Raw genomic sequence first — 23,843 nt, 5'->3', positions numbered from 1 at the left:
GTGACTGACACACCCACTGTGTCAGTCATTTTGCAAGTCTTCTGACTAGCGTATCTGAACGACAACCATGCTCAGGCCAGTGAGGGAAGCAAAGGGATTTTTACTGTACTCTCAAACCCTCAGTTTTCCTTCAGTGAATTTTGGATGTTTCTTATCTATTTAGATTAACTACTGTGGCTTTTTTTTTTCCTGAACTAGTCAATTACCTTTAAAATATTTTATTACAGATTTCCTGAGATAAATGGTGCTTAGATTGCAAATTTTAATCAAATCCTGTAATCTATCACTCATTCTTTGTAGATACAGTTGTATTTTCTTATTAATATTCATTCATCAGAAAGAAAACAGTGCTTAGCCTGTATGAGATGCTCAGCTTTTATATCTTAGAAAACATATCAACTGAGGACACTATGGAATTTTCATGCTAATAAATAAGCAACCATGCGAATCCCCACAATAGAGATTTATGATGGTGCACTAGAAACACAAAGTGATAAAAGAAAGATACCGGAGATGCCTCATTTAGTGAGGGAATTAACAGGTCTCTGCGACCTTGAGTCATACAGGGGAAGGTAAACATTTACTGCACTGAATTATCAGATTGAACAGCAACAATCAGAAGACATGACAATAGTACTTTACTGTGTTCTAGAATATAAAAAGTAATATCATACATATTATCTTGCTTATACTTTTTATTGTAATTGTTCACATAATATATTCTGATTACAGTTTCCTCTCCCCCAGCTCTTCTCAGACCATCCCTACTTCTCCACTCACTCAAATCTACACCCTCTTCACCACCCAATAAAAGCCATGGAATTATTTTAAGGTAATTTTGGGGCATTTTTCATTGTTAAAATGATAGGATAGGTCTTCTCTCATTTATAAAATTAATATTTAAAATTTAAAAATAAATTTAAAAGTCTAAATTTTAGCTTTTTCCTTCACTTTATAAACATATTATTCTACTTCCTAATCTAACAAGGGTTCAGAGTCACCACTAAAGAACTTATACCTTGATTAAATCTCTTTAAGATTTTTAACCTGTATTTTATATACTTGTAAATTTTTCTTCTTTATATATTTTATCTGAGTAACAAGTAAAATTTCCAAAGTATTTGAATTATTTATAACTAATTACAAAACTTAAAATATGTGCTTTAAGTTTTTCCACATTTTACAATGTAATTTGTAAGTGGAATGTTTAAAATATTTTTGTTTCAATATTATAAGTCAAAAATAAATGATCTAATATTTCACAAATAATCTAATAGATGTTTTAGCTTGGAAATTTTTCATAAAAAATGTCCATATATATGCCTTGCCAAATGTACACAATTACCCAACACAAAAACAGTAATAAAAAAAGGGCAAGATATCTTTATTAGTTTGGAATTCATTAAATCTCCTTGCACTCTTGCACTCCATACCACCAAATAAACTAAAAACAAAAACAATAAAATACAGCAGATTTTACAGTTGGTACCCCAAGTAATCATTTGTGCTCTCTTCTTGCCTAAGGCTGTGTATTGGTAGGGGAGATGCATAATGCCTGATGCCATGGGACATCTCTCTATTCGCTTTTAACTGTGAGAATAACATTGGGTTATAGCTACTAGCTCAACTTCAATAAAGGAGTTGTATCATAGCCTAACTTCTCGGTATTTAAGTGTGCTGCAAGAGAACTCTCAGCTACACAACCAAGTGCATAACGTCCAATGAGGTTAAAACCAATTCTTACTACTTCAGTTGGAAATTCATTTGCCTCCTTTAAATTATGTTAGCGGGAGGGAGGGAGGAACGAGAAAATACAAGTGAAGGGGTAACAGTTGAGTTGTAATCGGAATAAATTAATAAGAAAATTAAAAATGAATAAAATATGTTAGCATCCTTTAGGTGGAGTTTATACTATCTGTAAGGCTTTGCCTGTCTATAGCCTGGATCATGGTATGAGATAAATGTTTCCTGCTGTCTTCACAACCACGCCATCTAGACCATAAATAGCAGAAAGCTGACTTACTATGTAAAGTACCACAGACAAGTCAGTAAATGGAGAATTGGGTCTCCTACCAAATATCCTATTTTTTCACATCATTCTATGCAAAGCATGGCTTGGATGGATTCAAGCATGGGACAGGGGCCTGACAAGGTAGAATGATGGTTTGTCTCTTTCTGCTTCTGGGTTAACTCACTCATTATTATAATTTCTAGATCAATCCATTTGTCCACAAATTTTGGGAATTCCTTGTTTTTAATAGCTGAGTAGTATTCCATAGTGTGTAAATGTACCACAATTTCTTTATCCATTCTTCTACTGAGGGGCACTTAGGCTGTTTCCATGTTCTGGCTATTATGTATAAAGCAGCTATGAACATGGTTGAGCATATGGCCCTGTTGTGTGGCAGGGCATCTTCTGGGTATATTCCAAGGAGTGGGATAGCTGGGTCTTGAGAAAGCCCTATTCCCATTTTTCTGAGAAAGCGCCAGATAGCTTTCCAAAGTGGTTGTACTAGTTTGCATTCCCAAAAGCAATGAAGGAGTGTTCCTCTCTCTCTCCACATCCTCACCAACATGTGGTGTTATTTGAGAGACAAACGGTATATACTCACTTATATCAAAACACTAGTCCAACGGATACGTACCATGAAAAACTTTACTTACCAAGAAAGAGGGTCAGAGGAGAGAACATCCTATTGAGATTTTAGGCGAGAGTAGCATGGAAGAATGGGGAAATAGTAGGACCCACAGGGTCCTGGAAACCTACAAGAAGAACTTTATGACAGGCAGATCTGGGTCCTGGGGTCCTCCTCAAACTAAGGCACCAGCCAAGGAAAATATAGGCAGTAAACTTTGAACCCCTACCAAGACCTAGCCGACGAACATGATATTCTCCACCGTTGAGTGGAGAGTGAGATCTGACTCTCACACGAACTCTGGTGCCCCTTTTCTGACCAAGTCCCCTGGATGGGGAGGCCTAGCGGCACTCAGAGGAAGGATAGCAAGTTGCCAAGAAGAGACTCGATATTCTAAGAGCATATATAGGGGGAGGAGGTCTCCCTCAATCACAGACACAGGGGAGGGGAGAAGGGGGGAAGTGGGAGGGAGGGAAGAATGGGAGGAAACAGGGGAAGGGCTAACAATCGAGATGTAATATGAATAAATTAATAATAAAAAATAATAAATAATAAGATAAAATAAAGCGCACAGGCTTTGTGTAAAAAAAAAAAAAGATAGAATGATGGTTAAATCACTCATGAGAATGAAGAATTTGGATGGTATTAGGTATGATAGATTTTCCATTATCAAGGAAATGTATGACCAGTTCCTATCTGGATGTGAAGAAAAGTACGTGTGGTGTTGCTTTGGGGAGGTCAAATTTGAAGAGGAATCTGGGAAGCCAGCTGGGATGGCAGAAAATATAAGGAGAGAACCTTCATGGATGAAAGGAGAAATAGACAGTGCAGAAGGAATCATTCAGAGTCAAGACAGAGATAGGCCGAACAGCATTTATGGATTTATTAGACTCCATGAGGGCTGTAGAGTAAAAATGATTACAATGTTTCTACTCTAAATGCCCAGGAGAATAATAATAATAAGCAGGTTGTCTGGTTGGATTCTGTTAAAAGAACCTTTAAAATGCCACTGTGAAGCATGTGATTTGGCTGTGGTGGGTGTAGCAACTGTGTTAGGGACTAGCTAGTGACATACTTGCATTAAGCTTACAGTTTTTCCCTGTTTAAAGTACAATGGCAATGATCCTTTTGAAACCCATATTCACCATATATTTTTTTCCAAAGTGCATCTCATTTCAAAGCTATTCCAAGGTTACACTTGAAAGGCTTCTATCCCCTTGAAAGGATATGGTCTGAGAAAAACAGTGCATTCAGTCCCTGACTACCTGTGTTTATTTACTTTTCAAAAGAAAAAGGAGAAAAAAGTATCCCTTTTATGCAACCCATTCAGACATGCTTAAGAATAATTATTAGTGTTACAAGAATGTTCTTGATATGTTATAACAAGAACAAAAGCTATGGATAAATTTATCTCAAGCACATGTACACATTTTATATGCTCACACACATTGAGAAGCAATGAAACAAACCTTGCTCTGAGTAGCAAGGTTATAAGAAGTAGAATTCTTTGGCATTTCTATACTTTATATAATGTCTCTAATGAGCAAATATCCTTTCACAGTCTAAAAATACTTGAGATATATCAAGTATACTGACCTATTTTTAAAACCACTTCCTTCCTGAATTGTAGTGGCATACACATTTAATCCCAGCACTCAGGAGGCAGAAGCAAGAGGATCTCTGTGAGTTCAAGGCCAGCCTCTCCCACAGAGTGAGTTCCAGGACAACCATCGCTACACAGAGAAACCTGTCATGAAAAACCAAAAATACATGCATACAAACATACATACATATATACATACATACATACATACATACATACATACATACATACATACATAATTTTTTAAAAAAGAAAACTGATCCCTCAGTTTTCTTTTTAAAAGGAATCTGAAGGACTGGTTTTAAAAGACCATCCAAAAACACCCAACACAGGTGCAATGTATGTAAGTATTTTTTTAGCTACTGCAAGGTTCAGAGAAGGGCTGCAGAAGGCTGCCTTCCTCCCTCCTGAGTGTACTACATACCCTATGGCCTTAGTTTTTTTTTTCTCCAGGTGCACTCACAGTAATATTTGCCTTACTTCCTTTATAAAGAGAGCTGCTTCCCCTGTTTACTTTAAATTCCGACCTTGTTTTACAGTTCACACATTTTTGGTTGTGAGCCTAGCCTTTCACGGCTGAGCCATCTCTCCAGCCCTCCATGCTCACACATATCTTACTTAGTGTTGGCTGACTTGTGCAATTCAAGCACCTTTTGATTTTCATGCTCATAACAGAGATTGTATGCCTCTTAAGACAAAGAACATGTCTTTCAAATTGTGAGCCGTGATCCACCTTGCTCTTCTCAAACTCGTTAAGAAAGGTAAATGAAGGAGTACGTTTTAAAAGGGTCAGTGTGCATTGCATTTCTGCCACTGTATGCCTGATTATAATACTTCTAGTTAATCTTGAGCAACATTATAAACAAACCTTTAAAGTTAAAAATAGAACAGACTGCATCAGTATGCATAACTTTGTAAAGGCAAGTACTGCTTTTTGAAGCTTAGGTTAAGTTGCAATTTTAAAGTGGCTGTGGTAGCAGCTCCTTCCTGTATTCTCAGTGTCTAAGACACTGAGACAGGGGAACTGCTATCAGTTTCAGGCCAGTCCAGGTCATACAATGAGTTCCAAGGCAGTTTCTGTAAGAGTGTGAAAACTCATCCCACAAACAAGAATTACAATTTTAATTTTTTTTCTTTACCATGTGTTACTCTAAAAACAAATGGAAAAAAAATTGATGAGTCTATGCATTTCTTAGGGAACTAGTGATCTTTTTTTTTTCCCCTAAAACATGTGTTGACCTGTCCTTTGATTCTGGACATATAGGCAGCGTTTCTTAAGTTTTGCTGTTGCTGTTCCTGAGGTAAGGTCTTGCTATGTAACTCAGATTGATACCCACAGTCATCATGCCTCACTCCTCAGCCTCCCTAGTACTGAGACTGTAGACATGCGTCACCACACCTGACAGTAAGCTTGCCCTAGGACAAGTGCCACTTCTAGATTCCAAGGATATTTCCTTACAGATTCTAATCCTGAATGGATACTCTCATTACAGACACACTGATTTCTTTTTTTGGCAGAGAAAATATTCATTGAGTAAAGAATCTATTCTCCTTGCTGTACAGCTGTGCCGATGTGCTATAACACTAAAGAGGCAGTCTATAAAATAGGTCCTGTAATGTGAATGAATGCAATTCATTCATCATCCCCCATCTAAAAATATATACATTAATTATCAGTAAGAATATAAAAACAAAGATACATGATTCTTGCTCTGAAGTAACTCACAGTCGACTTAGGCGGGAACTAGAAAGGCATCTCCAGATATTTGAAAGATGTGAAGCCAAAAGGTTTGACTATACTGATGACTTCAGTATTAGCTAAACTACTTTCCTAAAAGTTGGGAGGATTTAAAAGCATAAAAATTCTAAGTAACTAAGATTTGTTTCTAAATAATACTCATAATAACTGAGAGCCAGGTCTCTATATCTAAGGAGGGTGCGATTGTCAGGGCTGCAAAATCAATGATGATTAAAAACCTCAAACATAATTCTATACAGGCCTGAGCAACATACTCCAATCTCTTGGATATGCACCTTTCCCCTGAACAATTATGAAGCCTTCTAAGTTGTCTCTTTACTCTGAGACTTCATGCCTGAAAGTGTTGTGTTGCATATAGTGGTGCGTATCATTGTCAAATGACTTAATCCTTAAATCTTCCATAGAAAATCACTGATTACCCATTTGACTAACAGATGCTTGATCTATGAAGTCTTGTGTGACTTACTCACTTGGACTTCTCTTTCTAGTCACATGGACACTATTAAAATATACATATTCATATATATATTTCTCCTTTCTCAGTACTTATGTTTGTACTATATGTATTTTACTTAACTGTTCTATTTCCTATTTACTGCTATGTCAATTCCAAGGGAAGGGATTATTGTCTGCCTAATTCTCTGCCCTTTATTTCATACACCTAGTTCAGGGGATGAACCATAACAGATGTTTATTATACAATGTTGTTAAGTAAATGAATTGAGGGTATAAAAGAAAGTCTTATGCTTGAACTTAGAAAGAACATTAAAGGGGAAAAAGAAGCATAAAAACATATCCATTTTCACTGCTTGTTTTGTTTTAACAATAGTTGAGATGTCTGGGACACAGTAGTTGTTACTCTTTGGGTATCCGTGCATGACTACATGTCGGTATAGTAAGGCTGCCGTCTTATAGAGTTTATAGAGCAATAGACCTGGATTAAAGCTGGCTTCTCTGGCAATTAAGAGCTGTAGCATTAAGCAAACTATTTTGTTCCTTAAATAAATTTCAGTTAAATAAGAAAAACATAAACTTTATCTATAAAATAATAGCATTAACATTATATAGTGCATGTTCACAATTTGAGGACAGTCCATGAGCCTGACAAATGGTAGCTACTTTTGCTATTCATTATATCATGAATTCTTTGTTAATTGTGTTGATTTAATATTTTTGAGTTGCAGGATTTCATTAAAAGTTATAAATCAACACATCAAGTCAGCTTATGTTTTGTAGACCCAAAACACTAAGGAGGTTCACAGTTAGCTGAAACATAAGAGTCTAGTGAGGTTCTAGTGCATACTGCCACCATGAAGGCGACAATTATTCAGTTGGAACCCTGACAGGAACCACCTCTGAGTTTGTCATGAGCCATAGTCTCACGACACCTATGAGCCGTAGGTGTTACACAAACTGTCCACACATTCTGATTCATGATCCTACAAACCCTGACTACAAAAAGCAAAGTGTTTATTCAAAGCATCAATATGTGCAATGCATCAGAGGATGTGGCGGAGAGTAGGTGTCAGCAACACAAAGAGGCTGGGACATAAAAACCTGTTCCTTTTGAACCACCCTTCGTATTTAAATTTCTAAAGAAGGTATTTCTTAATGAAGACAATAATATGCAGTTCCTGTCTTCAAAATGCTTAAAAAAATCCCTAAACATCAGCAAAATTAGGTACAAGTATAAGATCTTATTATAAGTGACATGAAACAATCTAAGACGTGTTACAATGGGGGCTGGAGTAAGGCATCAGCAGTAAGCTGTATGTTCTATTGCTGCAGAGGGCCAGCTTGGTGCTGGGTATACATGTCATGAAGCTCATAAGTGCCTACAATTTTAGCTCCAGGGAATCTGCAACTCTCTTCTGGATCCCATGGGCAACTTTGTTCACATGTGCACGTGTGTGCGTGCATTTGTGTGTCTGTGTGTGTGTGTGTCTGTGTGAGCACATATGCACATGCACATGTGCAAACACACACGCAGCCTTTTAAAATGTATTACTACATGAATGAAGGAAAAATTGTATTTAATATTTAAAGAAGAACTAAAGAAGAAACTAATATGTATTAGGTTCAACTTCTTGGAATGTAGATTTCCCCCTACAAGTTCTAAGAGTAGGGACAGACTTTAGATAAGCATATGTATTAACCAGAGAAGAAAGCCAATTGCAGGAAACTATTTTAGAAAAATCTCAGAAATAAAAGAAAAGGAAAAAAAGGAAGAAAAAGAAATGGCATGAAGTATGGCAAAAGAAAAAGTTGGGAGAACAGAGTATGACAAATGTCTGGATTCTAGAGTGTTGAGGCAGATATTCAATAAGTTGTCTCAGTGTGATTATTATTAGTTAGTGAAGGCATTATTGATTTCTTCAACTTAGTCTCACAACCGAATTGTATGGATTCGGGGGAGTAAATGATGACTGGTTGCAGACACTTTGTGGTACTCAGACAATATTTGAATCTAACCTTGATGATATCATTGTCATATATATATATATATATGAATAATCAAGAAGAACTGAAGTGAATTTGTTAAAAGTCTACGATTACCTCAATACATACTTTTGGCATGTGTTTACTACTTTTTATTTGGTTCTTTTTGTGCTTATACTATAAAATGTAATAACAACCAAGCTCTACAGTCTCAGCTTCCACAATGCAGATTACAGTTTAGTATATGTGTATGTTATTTCATTGTGATGGCAATAGTGGTGGGAGAAGGAATATTAAATCATAACATATGTCTTATTAACCGGAGATTTCTAAACATTGTACTTGATTCTTGTAATTTTTTAACAAACGTCTGAATGTTATTTGGTGGACTATTTACCAATCATGACTTGGTTGACTGAATTCTTACTAGAGTCAAAGAGCTTTTTATAGCCTTCATATGCCATGCACCATTCTTGTGTGCATGCACAGTAGTGTGCATGTGTGCATCCTGCAGAGGACATGTGAATATTATTGAGCAACTTCTGGGGTTGATTTTTGCCTTCTACCTGTTAACTACCCATCATGCCTTACTCTCAGCAGGATGGCTGGCAAATTTCTATTAGCTGTCAAGTTGCAAGTCAGAGGTGACTTCACAGTGAAATCTCTCTTGGCCATTGCAACTGGCTTTCCTGTGTTTATTCTATTTTTTCAGTTACAGATTTTTGCCTATTTCTGTTAAAAGATGGACGTCTGTGGTTCTACTATGTATGTCTGCCTAGCTGGCCTACCAGTTTGTGTGCATTCTCCTACCTCAGCCTCCCATCTCCCTGTAAGAGAAAGGGACACAATATATCTAGCTCTTACACAGGTGTTGAAGATTCCAAATCAGGCCCATATTCTAGTAGTGCGGTTGCTGCCCACTGGACCATCTCACCAGTTCACGCCATTCTTATAATAGTTAGTAGCGCTCCTATAACAAATAAAATCCTAAGCTTCAGATCGTTTAAAAATATCCTCAAACTACCTCATGAGTGAGAAAGATAGACTCAAATGTACTTTTCCTGGAATCTTCAAAAATCATGTTCTAAAATTAATTTGTCAACACTGCTTTCTAAAATATTCTTGTGTTACGTATGAGGAATCTACAAAATGAAGGTGCATGTTCTTGCACCTAGGGAGTAGATGGTCTTTAGGAGTCAAAACTCAAGAGACTTGAGCTTCCCAGTGGTCTGCTGCCTGCTCATGTGAATAGAACAGCGGGGTGTTTCCTCTCTCTCCCTTAGGTTCCCTATTTGTGATATTGTTCTGACTTGACATTCCTGTCTTAGAGTGTGTTAGCTGGTAGGTATGTATAGGATCACACTACAGCAGTTGCACAAGCAGGAAAATCTTGATATGGAGAATGTGTGATCATTTAGAAAATGATCATTGGAACCTTTACTTTAAAAAAAAATAGAGCTGTTTTAATGGACAAAACGATGTGGACATCTGATACAACAAACTACCCATGTTGTCTAGTCAAAGAGGTACTTTTTATTCAACACAGGCAATTTCAGATCAAAGAGGAGCGACACATCCACATAACGATAACATTACTTCCTTATGTGTGACTACAATCAAATAAATTGTTCTAATTACTTTCTGTAAAAGAAGAAGAAGAAGAAGAAGAAGAAGAAGAAGAAGAAGAAGAAGAAGAAGAAGAAGAAGAAGAAGAAGGAGAAGAAGAAAAAAGTTAAAATGAAACCCAAGCCAGCAGGATATGCATGTTTATCGCTTCAGAAACTTAAAGCAATCAAGAAAACATAAATAATACTCTTGATTGGAAGTTTTTTCTCCTTTTCCTTTTGTATAAAGACATATTCCAGAAAAGAGATGGCAAAGTAACACAGTTTTCAGTTATGGTGTGATGCTTGCTCATCACTTCAATTAGCTATTATTCAGCCTTGAAACACCCCATAAGACATCCTCTCCCAACTGCTTACAGCCCCCCACAGGGTTCTATGTGTGTTAGCTACATGCTCCTTCTACCCATCATGCCTTACTTACTCTCAGCAGGATGGCTGGCAAATTTCTATTAGCTGTCAAGTTGCAAGTCAGAGGTGACTTCACAGTGAAATCTCTCTTGGCCATTGCAACTGGCTTGTCCTGTGTTTATTTTATTTTTTTCAGTTACAGAAATGTCCTTCATCAAAGTCCTTTAAAAGTCCTACCATATTTCAAGTCACTCTTTGTTCTATTTGTCTGTGTCTTGTCTTACAGTAGAAGTCTTCTAACAGCAATAGTTATTTTCAATTAATCTTAGCATCTAAGACTTCAGCACAGTGCACAAAACATACCTGTCATTTAAAGGCTGATTGAAGAACGGTGACCCTCAAGTTACCTTCTTATGCGTGGGCAGGTGTCTGTGTGTGTGTGTGTGTGTATGTGTGTGTGTGTTGCATATTAATGGTTCAGCTTTACTGTTATTTGGTTGTGATGTGAAAACATTTAAAGTATATTAAAAGACATCATCCCTATAAAAATCTTTCTGGGTATAATATTTTGTAAATGTCAAATTTGTCAAATAATCATTTGAGAATAAAAGATGATATTAATATTGTATTTTTCATTGAAAAATAAATTTCACAAGAGATATTTCTAACCCTTAAATTACAACTACCTTGAAGTTTTGGGTCAGTATAACAAATATCACATTGAATTCTGTCAGACATGAGAAATAATATATATACCATAACTAAGGCTTTTTTGGAGCCAGGCAGATAAGTGACGCTAAATGTAATGGAATGAAAAGCAATTATATTAAAGCATAAAAATAAAACTAACTCTAAAAGCATTAGGTAAGAATTTATTGTATGCAATGTAGTGAAAAACCAGATGAAGACCACATTTGAAACTCTTTTACAAATCTTGCTATCTCAGAAGAGAAGAATAGGAAATAAAATTATAAATTATAAAGTTCAACAGCCAATTATTAGAAAAGTGTACACACACCCAAAATGAAATTAATTTACTCATAAGCAAGGAAGTTCATGCATGTTGCAGATAGGAAGAACACACATGGTCTCTGTTTCTGCTGATTGTGTCAAAAGGCATCAGAATTCAACGTAGGTTACCCAAGGTATTAAGGATTTATTATCCAAAGGTCCTCCAGGTTCAGGTAAGAAATCATTAGGAAAAAAAATCTCTTCTTTGCTTATGAGTTGAAATGAGACAAATCTCAATCTACAACTATCCAGACAACTGTTATAAGCTACAAAAGGAAGAGGCTTCCCCAGGGAGGACACCTGCAGCTTTCTGGCACTTCCTTAAATGCAACAATGAGTTACAAAAATAAGTGTTCCATAGTGTGAGTTGCCACTCTTCTTCTGAAGGAAGCTTTTTTTTTTTTTAAAAGAAGAGAGAAGATAAGGGCTTGCCCACTTTACAAAGCAAGGAACTGACCATAATTTGAAATAGAAGAAAGTACGAGAATAACCTCATTAGTGTTTGTATATATGCGCATTCTCTTAAACCTATCAGGAAGTTTATTGATCCCATCATTTCCACTTCAGAAGCGAATTCTTAAAGTACTAAAAAGCAAATTCTATAGAACTCCACTTCCTCAGTACAGAAGGCTTCCCAGCTGCAGTGGAGAGAGATCTGGCCAACCTCAAAATATAAATACTACCTGTTTGAAGTTCAAATGCAAAGCAAGAAGATTTATAAAAGTGAACAGCAGCAGGGAGCTCTCAATAAAACTTATAAACACACAAAATGAAACTTTAGTACTTAGACACATTAAAACACTCTTCTAGTAAAATAAAATGGAAAACACTTCACATTGACTTTTTTTTTTTTTCAAAAGTCCTAATTTAGGTCTTAAACTGTCTCGTAATTTTTTTCTTCCTCAAAGACAATCACTTCTTTTTGGACCTGCTTCAATAAGAAATACAAACTCAAGGGGGGGGGGGCAGGTTAATCCAGGATGCAGATCCACTTTAATTATGCAAGTGGAATTCCACAGCTGTTCTCTCAGGCTCAGAGCTGAATGAATCGCGTCAGATTAACCTTTACAATAACAACGTCCTCGCTCCTTGACAAGGGGTAAATCTCCAAAACTTGAGCTCAACTTTGGAGCCTATTAGCTACAGCAAGTGAATGTCAGCGAGGTGACAGCATCGGGGGCAGCAGCACCCCGGCAGCCTAAACCAGCAGCCCACCCTGAGCTGAGAATCTGTGTGATTGATATCACCAAATTCCCGATGCTCATCATCCTCGTTTCAACACACAGGATGTTCGGGTACCACATAGATCACATCCTAATGTTATTCCAGCCGCTACATTCAAAGCCTGGAGCTCCTAGAACAATGAAGCTGCAGGAACACGGGCAGTTTACAGCACTTTCAAACGGAAAGACTAAAATCCTAAATTTACAGCGTGATCCATAGCTTGTTACCTCCTCTGATTTCTTGGTGCTGGCCTACCGAAATAATCCTCATCTTTTCGTCCCCCCTCTCCCCCCTCTCCCAAGTGTGAGCGTGAACCTGAATTACAAACAGTTAAACCTGAAGGTCACTTCACAACAGCGTTCCGACACGCTCCCCCAGGGAGGCTGCAAGGAACAATAAAACAAAGCCTTAGCAACCACCTGTAATAATCTGCCTGCTCAGCCGGCCATCTGAAAAGTCCTGGCGCTACACAAGGTAGACATTTTTTGCAGCTGGTTCAACATGTACATCGTGCCCAGTTGCCGTCTCGCCTCCTCTTACCTTCACGTTAGTCCGGAGTGCACAATAACATGCAAAGAACATTGCAGTAAATAAGGGGCATATGGGCCGGTGATCAGCTTCTCAACACAGCGCAAGCCCCACACACACGATCCTGGGCATGTGCTGCTAAGGAGCATCCGTTCCCTCTGTCAGTTTGAAAATGCATTGATCCCTGTTTCCTCTGACTACAAAACGACATGTCTTGAAGGCACTGAGTGAGAGCTCAGAATCTCTTCATTGGCTATATATAGCATTGTGCCCAGTAATTTCAATTAGCCGAGGATTCAGCATCCGAAAGTTAGAACCTCAGTTGCTTTTCCTTCTAGCATTTTAAATCACGGGTGGGGGGGGGTGCGGGAGGGGGGCGGAATGAGCTCACCCAGGAAGGAGGGGGGAAAGGTGAAGAATTGAAATTTAACCAATGAGTTACTTATATTTCTGGAGAGCACGAGTGCTGTCCTATTAGATACTTTACCATGAGATTGCATCGGGGAGACTATAGATGAAGAGGGAACCCTTTCCCTTTGTAGCCTAAGAGCTCTGCACTACATTCCAGGTTTTTCTGATGCAGTGTCCTGTTCAGCAAGTACTACAAACCACCGCAAACATGCTTCGCTCTTCATTTCTCTGTGTGGAACAGAGCAGGACCAAAAGGTTCACTGTGACATAGCATCCCCTTAAAACCTAAGCCAGGTCCCTCCAGAGGTGCTCTGCTTTTCAAGGGCTAAGAAGTACCACCTCTTACTGCCCTGCACGGGAAATATCATCAAGTCTGTCTTCCAGGGATATTTAAAGTTCCTAGGCTCTCTAATAAAACCAAGCATCCAATTCTCCAAAGCTATGCTTTGTTGGTAAATGGCAATCAAAGATCTGGGGTGGATGGGATTGGAATGAAACAGGAGGTAAGTCAACCTCAGTGCAGGGTCAAGCACTGATATAAAATGTTCAGCTGATCCTGAGAGTCAGAGAGAGAGAGAGAGAGAGGGAGGGAGGGACGGAGGGAGGGAGGGAGGGGAGAGGGAGATGGAGCCGGAGAGGGAGACAGACAGACAGAGACAGACAAAGAGACAGAGACAGACAGAGAGACAGAGAGAGAGGCTTCTATTCCCATGAACCCATGAGCGGAGAATATTTAATTAAAAAACCTTTTCAGATCTCACTGTCTGTTGCCATCCTTGACAGGCAACAGATATCCCAAATTAATTGAATTTTTATTCAGCCAAGAGGACAAAGTCTAATGCAGGGTTCTAAACTCTTTCTCCAGCTTTAGGAAGCCCTAATGCTCAGCTAGAATTCTAATGCTATCTGGCTGGCGAAATGCAAGCAGACACGAACAGTTCTCACTGCAGTAAAAATAGTGGGAGGAAAAAGATTGGTGATGTCTTTGCCACAACGGTTCTCACAGCACCAGGGAAGAACTGCATCACTCACACACAGAGAAAAGCTGCAGTGACTTTTAGGGTTTTTCTTTAACGTGTTTTGCATAAACCACCTCCCCTTTGGAGCCTGCAGCTGTACTGAGGCTGGCAGAGTCACTGGGCATCTCTCCTGAGCAGTGAGGTGAGGATGTCTCAGAGGGTAGAAGGTAATTCAGAGAGAGGAATTAAAGAGCTAGATTTTCTCTTTCCCTCTTAATGATAAGCGTTCAGAAAGTGTCGTCACTTCTGACTAAATAGCTATTTTGGGCTGTCATTGTTTGTGGCTTTTTTAGGAAGAAAAAAAAAAGGAAATCTTAGTTTAAGCTGGAGATTGTTTAGCAACGAAAGAGAAGGAAGCCACTTAATTTGATTCCCAGTTCTGCCTGTCATAGTAGACTGGGTAATTACAAACTGTAAGTACTTGTAACATGACTTCCAGGGTAGTTAAACATGGATGCCTAGGTCTTATCATTCCACAACTTTTATTAATGGCTTCAAAGAGAACCATCATTTTAGGTCACAGCTCCTGCGTCTCCAGAGGTCATAGCAGGTCACCTCTCCTGCAGCTCTTCCTATTGAGTGAATACAAACACAGCAACTGGGTGCTGTGGTAAACAGGAGGTGCATTTAAAACTGCCTTTCTCCACTAGGGTTCAGAAGATTCTTAGGAAATTTTTTTCAATTGATGAGATGAATGTACTCTAATTTTTTTTTCAGTAGAAACTGGAGTAAAATACACTTTGTGTGTTTTTATTGCTATTCTGATGGTCTCTAGAATTTTGGTATCCCAGTACAGGAAGAGCAAAGGGAAAAGACCGGAAATGTTACAATCTCAGAGAAACACACTCCTAGGGAATAGACAAAAGTGAAGTCGGAAGAACTCAGGGTTTCAACAACAGCTTTGAAGTGTATACTTGCTGAAGGAAGACTTACGGCCTGGAAGACCTATTTAGAACTCTCAAGTGGGCTTACTTATCTCACAGAATCCCAATGCAGACATGGGCTACACCTACAGATCTACTGCTTATTTAAAGTATTTAAGGATAATGACCATTTTCATCTTTTCCTTGTAGGAAATGAGGCTTTAACTTGAATCACACAGATCATGTCATCCCTCCCCCAACCCTACTACACACACATACAGTAAATATAATTTTGACAATGTGTTCACCATTCTTAGTCAAAGACTACACTGTGGTAGTATATAAACAAGAAGTACAGCACTGGCTGTTGTAAAAGAAAATTCTAACTGGCTACATAGTTATAGAGGAAGCAGAATAAATCTATGTTCCAATACTACAAGTGAAGAATTCCAGAAAAATATCATGCCAAATCATTTGCCATTTGAAAAATAGGACAATATATAGCTCATAATGTGGTTGAGAATGTTAAATGTGAATCATGTCAACAAAAGCATAGTTAAATCCATGAGTTAGGTATAAAAACAAAAACCACAAACATATTAAAAGAAACAGTTTTGGTTCTTTATAATATTGAAGAAGGGACTTACGTTACACCAGAAAAGATAATTATGACTATGTAAAAAAATATGAATGCCCTGCTTTGGTAAGTAATATACAATAGTAAATAAAAAAATAGCAAAATATCCACAACATATTTGTTTGGAAATTCCTTAAAGGAACTTGCATAAATCGCCAAGAAAAAAATAAAGTGAATTTTAAAAAGCAAATGAAAAAGTAATAATTCTCAAATGACTATAAAGATATTAAAAATTCTCCAACTCTTATTTAAGGAAAAGCATAAAAATTAAAATCCTTTTAAATCTGGTAATTCCTTTCAATGATTTAACCTCTAAGAATATGATCTAAATACACTGAATGAAACTTAAAAACTCAAAGAACTAACGAAAAATGTAAGATAAGAATTCAGTCCAGTTGTATGTATAAGTGTGGTGTTGTTTGAGTGTACATGTTCACATGGGGACCAGCATGTAAGTGGCAAGACACCCATACATGTGTGTGTGTGTGTATATATGTAGAGCTCATATGCCAGTGACAAGCACCTTTCTCAAATGTTCTACACCTTATTGTTTTGAGCTAGGTTCTCTCAAAGACCCTGACACTCCACAATTTGGTAGGCTGTCTGGCCTCTGAGCACTGGGATCTACGTGACTGCTTCCTTACCCTGGCATTACAAAATACACTATTATACTTGGATATTTTTCCTGTGGGTACTGGGGATCTGAGCTTAAATCCTCATGCTTTTGCTGCAAGTAGTTTACCAATTGAGCCATCTCTCTAGCACCTCGTTTTGAAAGTATAACAAGTCTTTAAAATAAATCTTAGTTATGGGCTAGAAAGAGAGTGCATCATTTAAGAGTTCTTATTCAGAAGGGCAAATAGAATAGACACCTGAAGCAGCTGAAGAGAAGGAACAGAACTGGAGGCTACCATAGAGGTCCTCTGAATGACTCCACCCAATGGGGGAATCAAGGCAGATGCTGAGACTCACAGTCAAACTTTGGGGTGGAGCACAAGGAGTCTTAAGGACAAGTTAGGGGACAGAAGGATCTGGAGAGGACAGGAGCTCCACAAGGAGACCGATCAATGGAGCCAACAAATCTGGGCTGAGGGTGGGTGTAATGGTGGGGGTGGTGGTTGTGGTGATGCTGCAGAGACTGAGGCACTAGCCAAGGACCATGTATGGTGAGGGCCTAGACCCTTTGCTCAGATGTTGTAAATAGGCAGCACTGTCTCCTTGTGAGTTCCATAGCAAGGGGAGTAAGGACTGCCTCTGACATGGACTCTGGTACCCACTCATTGGTCACTTCACCCTGGTGTGGTTGCCTTGCCAGGCCACAGAGGAAGAGGATGCAGCCAGTCCAGATGAGACTTGATAGGCTGAGGACAGATGATAGGAGAGGAGGGATCCCCCTTTCTGAGGACTAGGGAAGGGGAGAAGGGAGATGAGGAAGGTAGGGTGGGATGGGGAGGAGACGAGTGAAGGGCCTACAATCGGGATGTAAAGTGAATAAATTAAAACAAAACAAGAACAAGACTTCTTCCTGCTTCTGCAAGGGACCTGCGTTAGGTTCCCAGAACCAACACTGCAGGTAGGCGAGTTGACAAGAAATTGTAACTCCTAACCTAAAGGGCCCTACTGACCTTGTCTGGCCTCTGTAACTGTATACTTATGTGTTCATGAGTGCACACATGCGCGCGCGCACACACACACACACACACACACACACACACACACACACACACAAACACAGAGTTAAATTAAAATGAAATTTCAAAATAGCATAGATTTGTAAAAGAAAAAATATAAGGCAGTATGAGACTATAATTTGTTAAAATTATAATAATAATAGCAGTGTCTATTAATATTTATAAATAATTCATATTGATGAGCATCATTTTTCTTATCTGTACAGCTAGGATGTTGGGCTACTTATTTTTATTTTACATGCAGTTAGAACTTTGTGAAGTTGTACATTGTGTTTTGCTTTGTTAAGATTAGACTGATGAGGTAAGTACGAGTGATAAATAGCCACTGGGTCACAATCCAGACCAATTAGACTGAAGTCTATTGGGTGGACGTGGGTTTTAGTATTTTGTAAAGTTTCCTATTTGGCTTCTATATAGAGCTCAAGCTAAAATTATGCCTTAGATCAGGGTTCATCATCAAAGCCATTCAGTAAAGCAATGGGTAGAACATATTTCAGGCTTGTAAGACACGTGATCTTCCATATCCACACAATACTCATGTCCTAAGAGCAAAACAACCTGTGTAAATGCCTATGTGAGGGGCAGTACATAATTTACTTCTGTGAAACTTCATTCCTAATCATTAAAATTTAAATTCATCACTATGTTATATAATTGCCTGATTCCTTGTACAAATGAAATAAATAATTCTGAGTAGAAGCTCAACCTTGCAAAACAGAAGCCAGGTGAAAAAGGGACCATAGGGACACAGGGCGGTCTTGTACACACAAAAAAAAAAGGAGACAAAAAAAAACCTGGGTTTAAATCCATTTTCTGCCATTTCAGAACTGTGTGGCCTTGGGCTGGTTATATAACCCCTCTCTGTCACAGAGTAGTCCTCTGCCAAATAAAAATTGCAAACCTACTTCACAATAACGTTGTATGAACTAAAATAATAAGGTATAGGAGCCTTTTTTCTTGAACCCTGTAGTATAGTCAGTTTAGTCCTGGGCTGTCTATAATGTAAAGAGGGCTGGAATGACAGAGAGAAGGAAATAAGTAAGACAATGCCTTCTTGCTCTTAACAATATTCTGTATCCCTAGAACGCTGTTTGTAAGTTGTGGGATGATCCAGCATTTCTGTAAGATTTCTAAGATGGTTTTGAAGGGATCTCAAGAAGTTGAGTCCTCCTAGGACATTCTATTGGGACTCTAGATGAGAGAAGCATGGGAGAATGGCAAAGTAGAAGGATCCAGAGGGTCCTAGAAACCTACAAGTAGAACATTATGATAGGCAGATTTGGGCCCAGGGGTCCCGCTCAAACTAAGGCACCAGCCAAGGACAATATTGGCGGTAAACCTTAAACCCCTACCCAGATCTAGCTTATGTGTGTACTTGTTGGGGTTTCGCCAATCTTAAAAAAAAAAAAAAGAAACAAACAAACATGCAAAAACAGCAAAATCAAACCAAAACCACAAAAATTATCTTACTCCCAGCATTACCATTAACCGTCATCACCAAGACAGTTACAACATGCACTACATCACCTTGTCCCATCATCCTTCTGGCCTTTGACATTGCTTCCCATACAACCTATTTTTAAAAGCCTTCTCCAAGAAGGAGAGGAGGAAATGGAGGAGGGGGGCATGAGGGTGGGACTGGGAAGAGAGGATGTAAAAGAGGAATAAGTAGAAGTTGAAATTTAGCTAGTGTTGAATGAAATGTCAAAGGAAAACTCAACCTCTGCTTTACATCTGCACGTATACACACACATGGGCATATGGAAGGAGGCTTGGACCAGGCTACTAGGGGGTGGGGAATAGGGTAAAATCGAGAGGGAGGAAGGAATGGTAGGATACAAGAGATGGGATAACAATTGAGTTGTAATCTGAATAAATCAATAAAATTAAAGTTAAAAAGTGACTAAATAAATGAATGAATGATAAAAAGAAAGACCAGGTTTCTAAGAGGTAACAATCAAACATTACACAATAAAATATAATAATAAAACAAAACCTATCATTAAAAAAAGCCAAAACCTCAGTCTCCACAACTCTGACTAACTCCTTATCATACTAGCTTACCTCTCTCCCCACAACACACACACTCTACTACTGTGGGAATGGCAGTTGATGTGTTATCCATCCAATATCCGTTCCTTTATCATCATCCTATATGACTCTCAACTTATGCACACAGCTGCTCTTCTTTCTATTCAATCTCACTCCCCCCTCTTGGTTTATGATCTCAGGTTCTATCACCTTGACTTTTTGCTCTTTATTTTAATATTCTTATGCCTGAGTTCCTCAAGATTTAGTTTTAAGGGCCCTTTATCAAAGTTTTCACTTGATTTTTAAGTCAAGATCCTCTACACATATTTCATATACGTTTTGCTTTCATGTCTAAATAATTAGACTTTAAAACTAGACTATGATCAGAGTTAATACTAATCATTGTGCTCATTCTCTTCAGCTGCTAAAATACACATAGAAAATCAAGAGACAGTATGATCTGCTAACATTACCTTCCTTCCAAACCTACCAACCATTTTTCCTAATTCTAGCTTAGAATGGTTAATTCTGAGCAGACAGGAAATGAGAACAACAAAGTTATTAGTGGCAATGCTTCAGATTACTTAAGAACATTTGCCTAATGAGAAATCAATCTAAGATAATGATCAATTATAAATAGAGATAGAAGTATAATCCATTGTCAGATTTTTCATTTCTTGAAGTATTTCCAAAGTAAAATTGAACATATTCAAAATTATACTTTGATGCAATATCTGTAAAGTAAATTAAAAAAAGTAATTTTTTTTAAAAATTTTCCTCCTACCTAGTTGTAAGTACCTGAAAACTCAAATTGATGTTGGCTAAACACTCTTTCTGTATATAAAACTCTAGGTGAGCAGCCTCTAATTGTTAGGTCATCTTTGTTTATTTTAAATAAATATTTATAGAAAATGGACATTGGTATTACAGGACCATTAATCTTAGTTTATCAGGATTAATGTTACATTTTACCCATTGTCCTAGCATAATTAACAGCATATCTTTTTCCTCTGAAAGGTATCTTTATTTGGAATAAATTTCACAGATACTGTGATGTTAAGTAAATGTGTTCATTTGACAAAGGGATTAACAAAAAAAATTGGTAATAAATAACTTGGTATGAAGCAGTAAAAAGTAACAATGAACAGTGAAGTGGAGAATTAGATACTAATTTCCTTTCTCTCTGTTCTTGAAGTCAACTATCAGGTTAGGTAAGAAGGTGCTATTTAACACATAAGGATTTCTTTTTTATTTTCTATCTTTCTTTTTAAAGAACTTTTTATTCATCCTTATGAGTTTTATACCATGCACTTAAGTCCCACTCATCTCCTTATCCCCCTCATATCTGTTCTTGCAACCTCTCCTTCAAAATAACACACACACACACACACACACACACACACACACACACACACACACACCAAAATAAAGTAAGGAAAACATCTTGTCCTGGAAGCTGTAGTGTGTCAGACAGTTCCCATGGGCAGGGGGCAGGGGCAGCTCTCCTGCTCTCATGACCTCTGGCTGGCTCACTCTTGCTCATGCCTCAACAGCCAGCTCTACTGTGCTGCCCATTAGAGGCACAGGTCCACTCTCCCAGGTGCTCCCAAAATAAAAAAGCTGGGACAGCTCTCCTGCTCTCCAGCTCTCACACCCTGGGGCTTGCTCACCCATGCCTTCACCATTAGAGCCCAGGTGAAGTTCACCACTGTCTTGCCCAGGGCATGCTCTCCTGAGTGCGATAATCACTGAGGGGCAAGGACAAAACTCCACCTTTGGTAACCTCAGGTACAGCTCTCCTGACTACAGCAGGTGGTGAGGGGTGATCACAGTGAAAGGGAGAAAGGGCCTCATCCTTATGTCCACTCCACCTAACAGCAGACAAGTGGCTTCCATATTCATGTATGCATAGCCTGACTCACCTGTGTACCCTTCAACAGGGTCAGCTCTAATGTGCTGCCCAGGTGAGATGCAGGGTCCACTCTCTGAAAGCCGGCAAGGGGCAGGGCCAGCTTACTCATTCTCATGACCCTGATGCCATCTCAGGCTTTAGTAAACAAACAATGAGGTTCATAGTCTCCTCAAAGCATTTCTGATATCCTTTCAGCTTGATTCAAGAGTTCCTGTGGCATATTCTTTTCCATTATGGAAGACATTCCCAGAGCAGGCTAATTTGCATTGTGTTTCTATTTTCCTTTCTCTTTCTGCTTCATACTAGGTCACTCTCTGTAGATTTCCGACTTACAACTTCACTCTAGCTTCTTTTCTTTTAAAGCAATTCACTGTTGTCTCCTTTTGTACAATCCACCACGTGTGTAGAAAGATAAGCCATGGTGTAGAAAAACATGAAGATAGGCTGGAAGGCCAAAGACAGCAAATGTCTTTGATTGATTCAGTCTAGAGTAGAAACTCTCCACTTTGCTGATCACAAATGCCCCATTTTAAGGTGCAAATATGAATTTTATCACTTCAAATTTCAGGTTTAGGTAACCTTTCCTTTGGAGGAGGCCTGCTGGCCCCAGAGAACCAGGTTAGAGCCCACACTACCTTTCTCCTGCCTGCCAGAGGACACAGCCAACACCTGCCAGCCCCCATGCATAACCCAGTCCTACAAGACCCCAGGAACACCCAGCCAACAGAAGTGAGCAGTATGCTATTCCCTGAGCTCCACTATCAGTCCCAAAGCTCTGCCTGCCTCCATGAGGAGTCTCATCAGCATCAGGGACATCCAGCCAACACAGGAACAAGCAGAAGTTTAAAGGCCATCGTAAGAAGGCAATCAACAAGAGTCAGGGAAATAAGGCATCTCCAGGAGCCAGTTATTCTGTAAAACGAGCCCTGGGCATCCTGACACAGCTGAAGCAAAAGAAGACAATCTTAAATCCAGCCTTATAGAGATGTTGGAAGCCTGAAAAGAGGATATGAATAAATCCCTTAAGGAAATACAAGAAATTCAATCAAACAGGTAAAGGAAATGAAGAAATCCCTTAACAAAACACAGGAAAATAAAATTAAACAAGTGAAGGAAATGAATAAAACTGAGGCCATTCTGGAGATGGAAAACCAAGTGAAGAAAACAGGAACGACAGACAGAAGCATCACCGACAAATATAAGAGATGGAAGAAACAATCTCAGATGTAGAAGATATGATTGAAGAAGTTGATATATCAGTCACAGAAAAAGGTAAATCTAAAAAGTTCCTGACACAAAACCTCCAAGAAGTCTGGGACAATATGAAATGTCCAAACCTAAAAATAATAGGAAGAGAAGAAGGGGGAGACTCCCAGCTCCAAAGTTCTGAAAATATGTTCAACAAAATCATAGAAAAACCTTCTTCAACCTAAAGAAATAGATGGCGATAAACATATAAAAAGCTTATAGAACACCAAATAGATTGGACCAGAAGAGAAAATTTTCCTGCTACATAATAATAGAAACATTAAATGTACATAACAAAGAAAGAATATTAAAAGCTGCAAGGGCAAAAGGCCAAGTCACACAAAAAGACAGACCTATCAGAATTACACTTGACTTCTCAACAGAATTTCTAAATGCCACAAGGGCAGAAATATCTTCCATGCTCATGCATCAATAGGATTAACATAGTAAAAATGGCCATCTTACCAAAAGCAATCTATCCATTCAATGTAATTCCCATCAAAATACCAACACAACTTTTTACAGAGCTTGAAAGAACAATTTTCAATTTCATATGAAAAAAAAAAAGAATAGCTAAAACAATCCTATACAATAGAAGAACATCTCAAGGTTTTTCTGTATCTGATTTCAAGCCATAATATAGAACAATAGTAATAAAAACTGCATGGTTTTTACATATAAATAGACTGATTGATCAATGTAATCAAATTGAAGACCCAGACATAAACACACACACCTACAGATGCTTGGTTTTTGACAAGGAAACCAAAATCATGCAATAAAAAAAGAGAAAGCATCTTTCAACAAATGGTGCTGGTCCAATTGCATATCTGCATGTGGATGTATGCAAATAGATCC

The 23,843-nt window shown here is 38.3% G+C and overlaps 1 protein-coding gene across 15 annotated transcripts in view; it reads right to left on the bottom strand.

The window, feature by feature from the left end:
* DLG2 (discs large MAGUK scaffold protein 2) overlaps positions 1 to 23,843 on the bottom strand; it is a gene marked incomplete at its 3' end in the record, with an annotated part of 1,901,401 nt that overhangs the window by 1,309,960 nt on the left and 567,598 nt on the right. For 5 of the 15 annotated variants that reach the window (XM_084767698.1, XM_084767701.1, XM_084767703.1 and 2 more), the window contains exon 1: positions 13,186 to 13,519. The exons of the other annotated variants lie outside the window; for them this stretch is intronic. In XM_084767698.1, coding sequence (XP_084623824.1) covers positions 13,186 to 13,227 — 42 coding nt within the window. In that variant the 5' untranslated portion in view covers positions 13,228 to 13,519. Of the gene's footprint in view, positions 1 to 13,185; positions 13,520 to 23,843 lie in introns of those variants that run through there. 15 annotated transcript variants of the gene reach the window in all.

Source organism: Acomys minous, assembly GCF_964271855.1.
Source record: "Acomys minous genome assembly, chromosome: 2".
NCBI classification, from domain to species: Eukaryota; Metazoa; Chordata; class Mammalia; order Rodentia; family Muridae; genus Acomys; species Acomys minous.
This window is presented reverse-complemented; position numbering and strand designations above follow the sequence as displayed.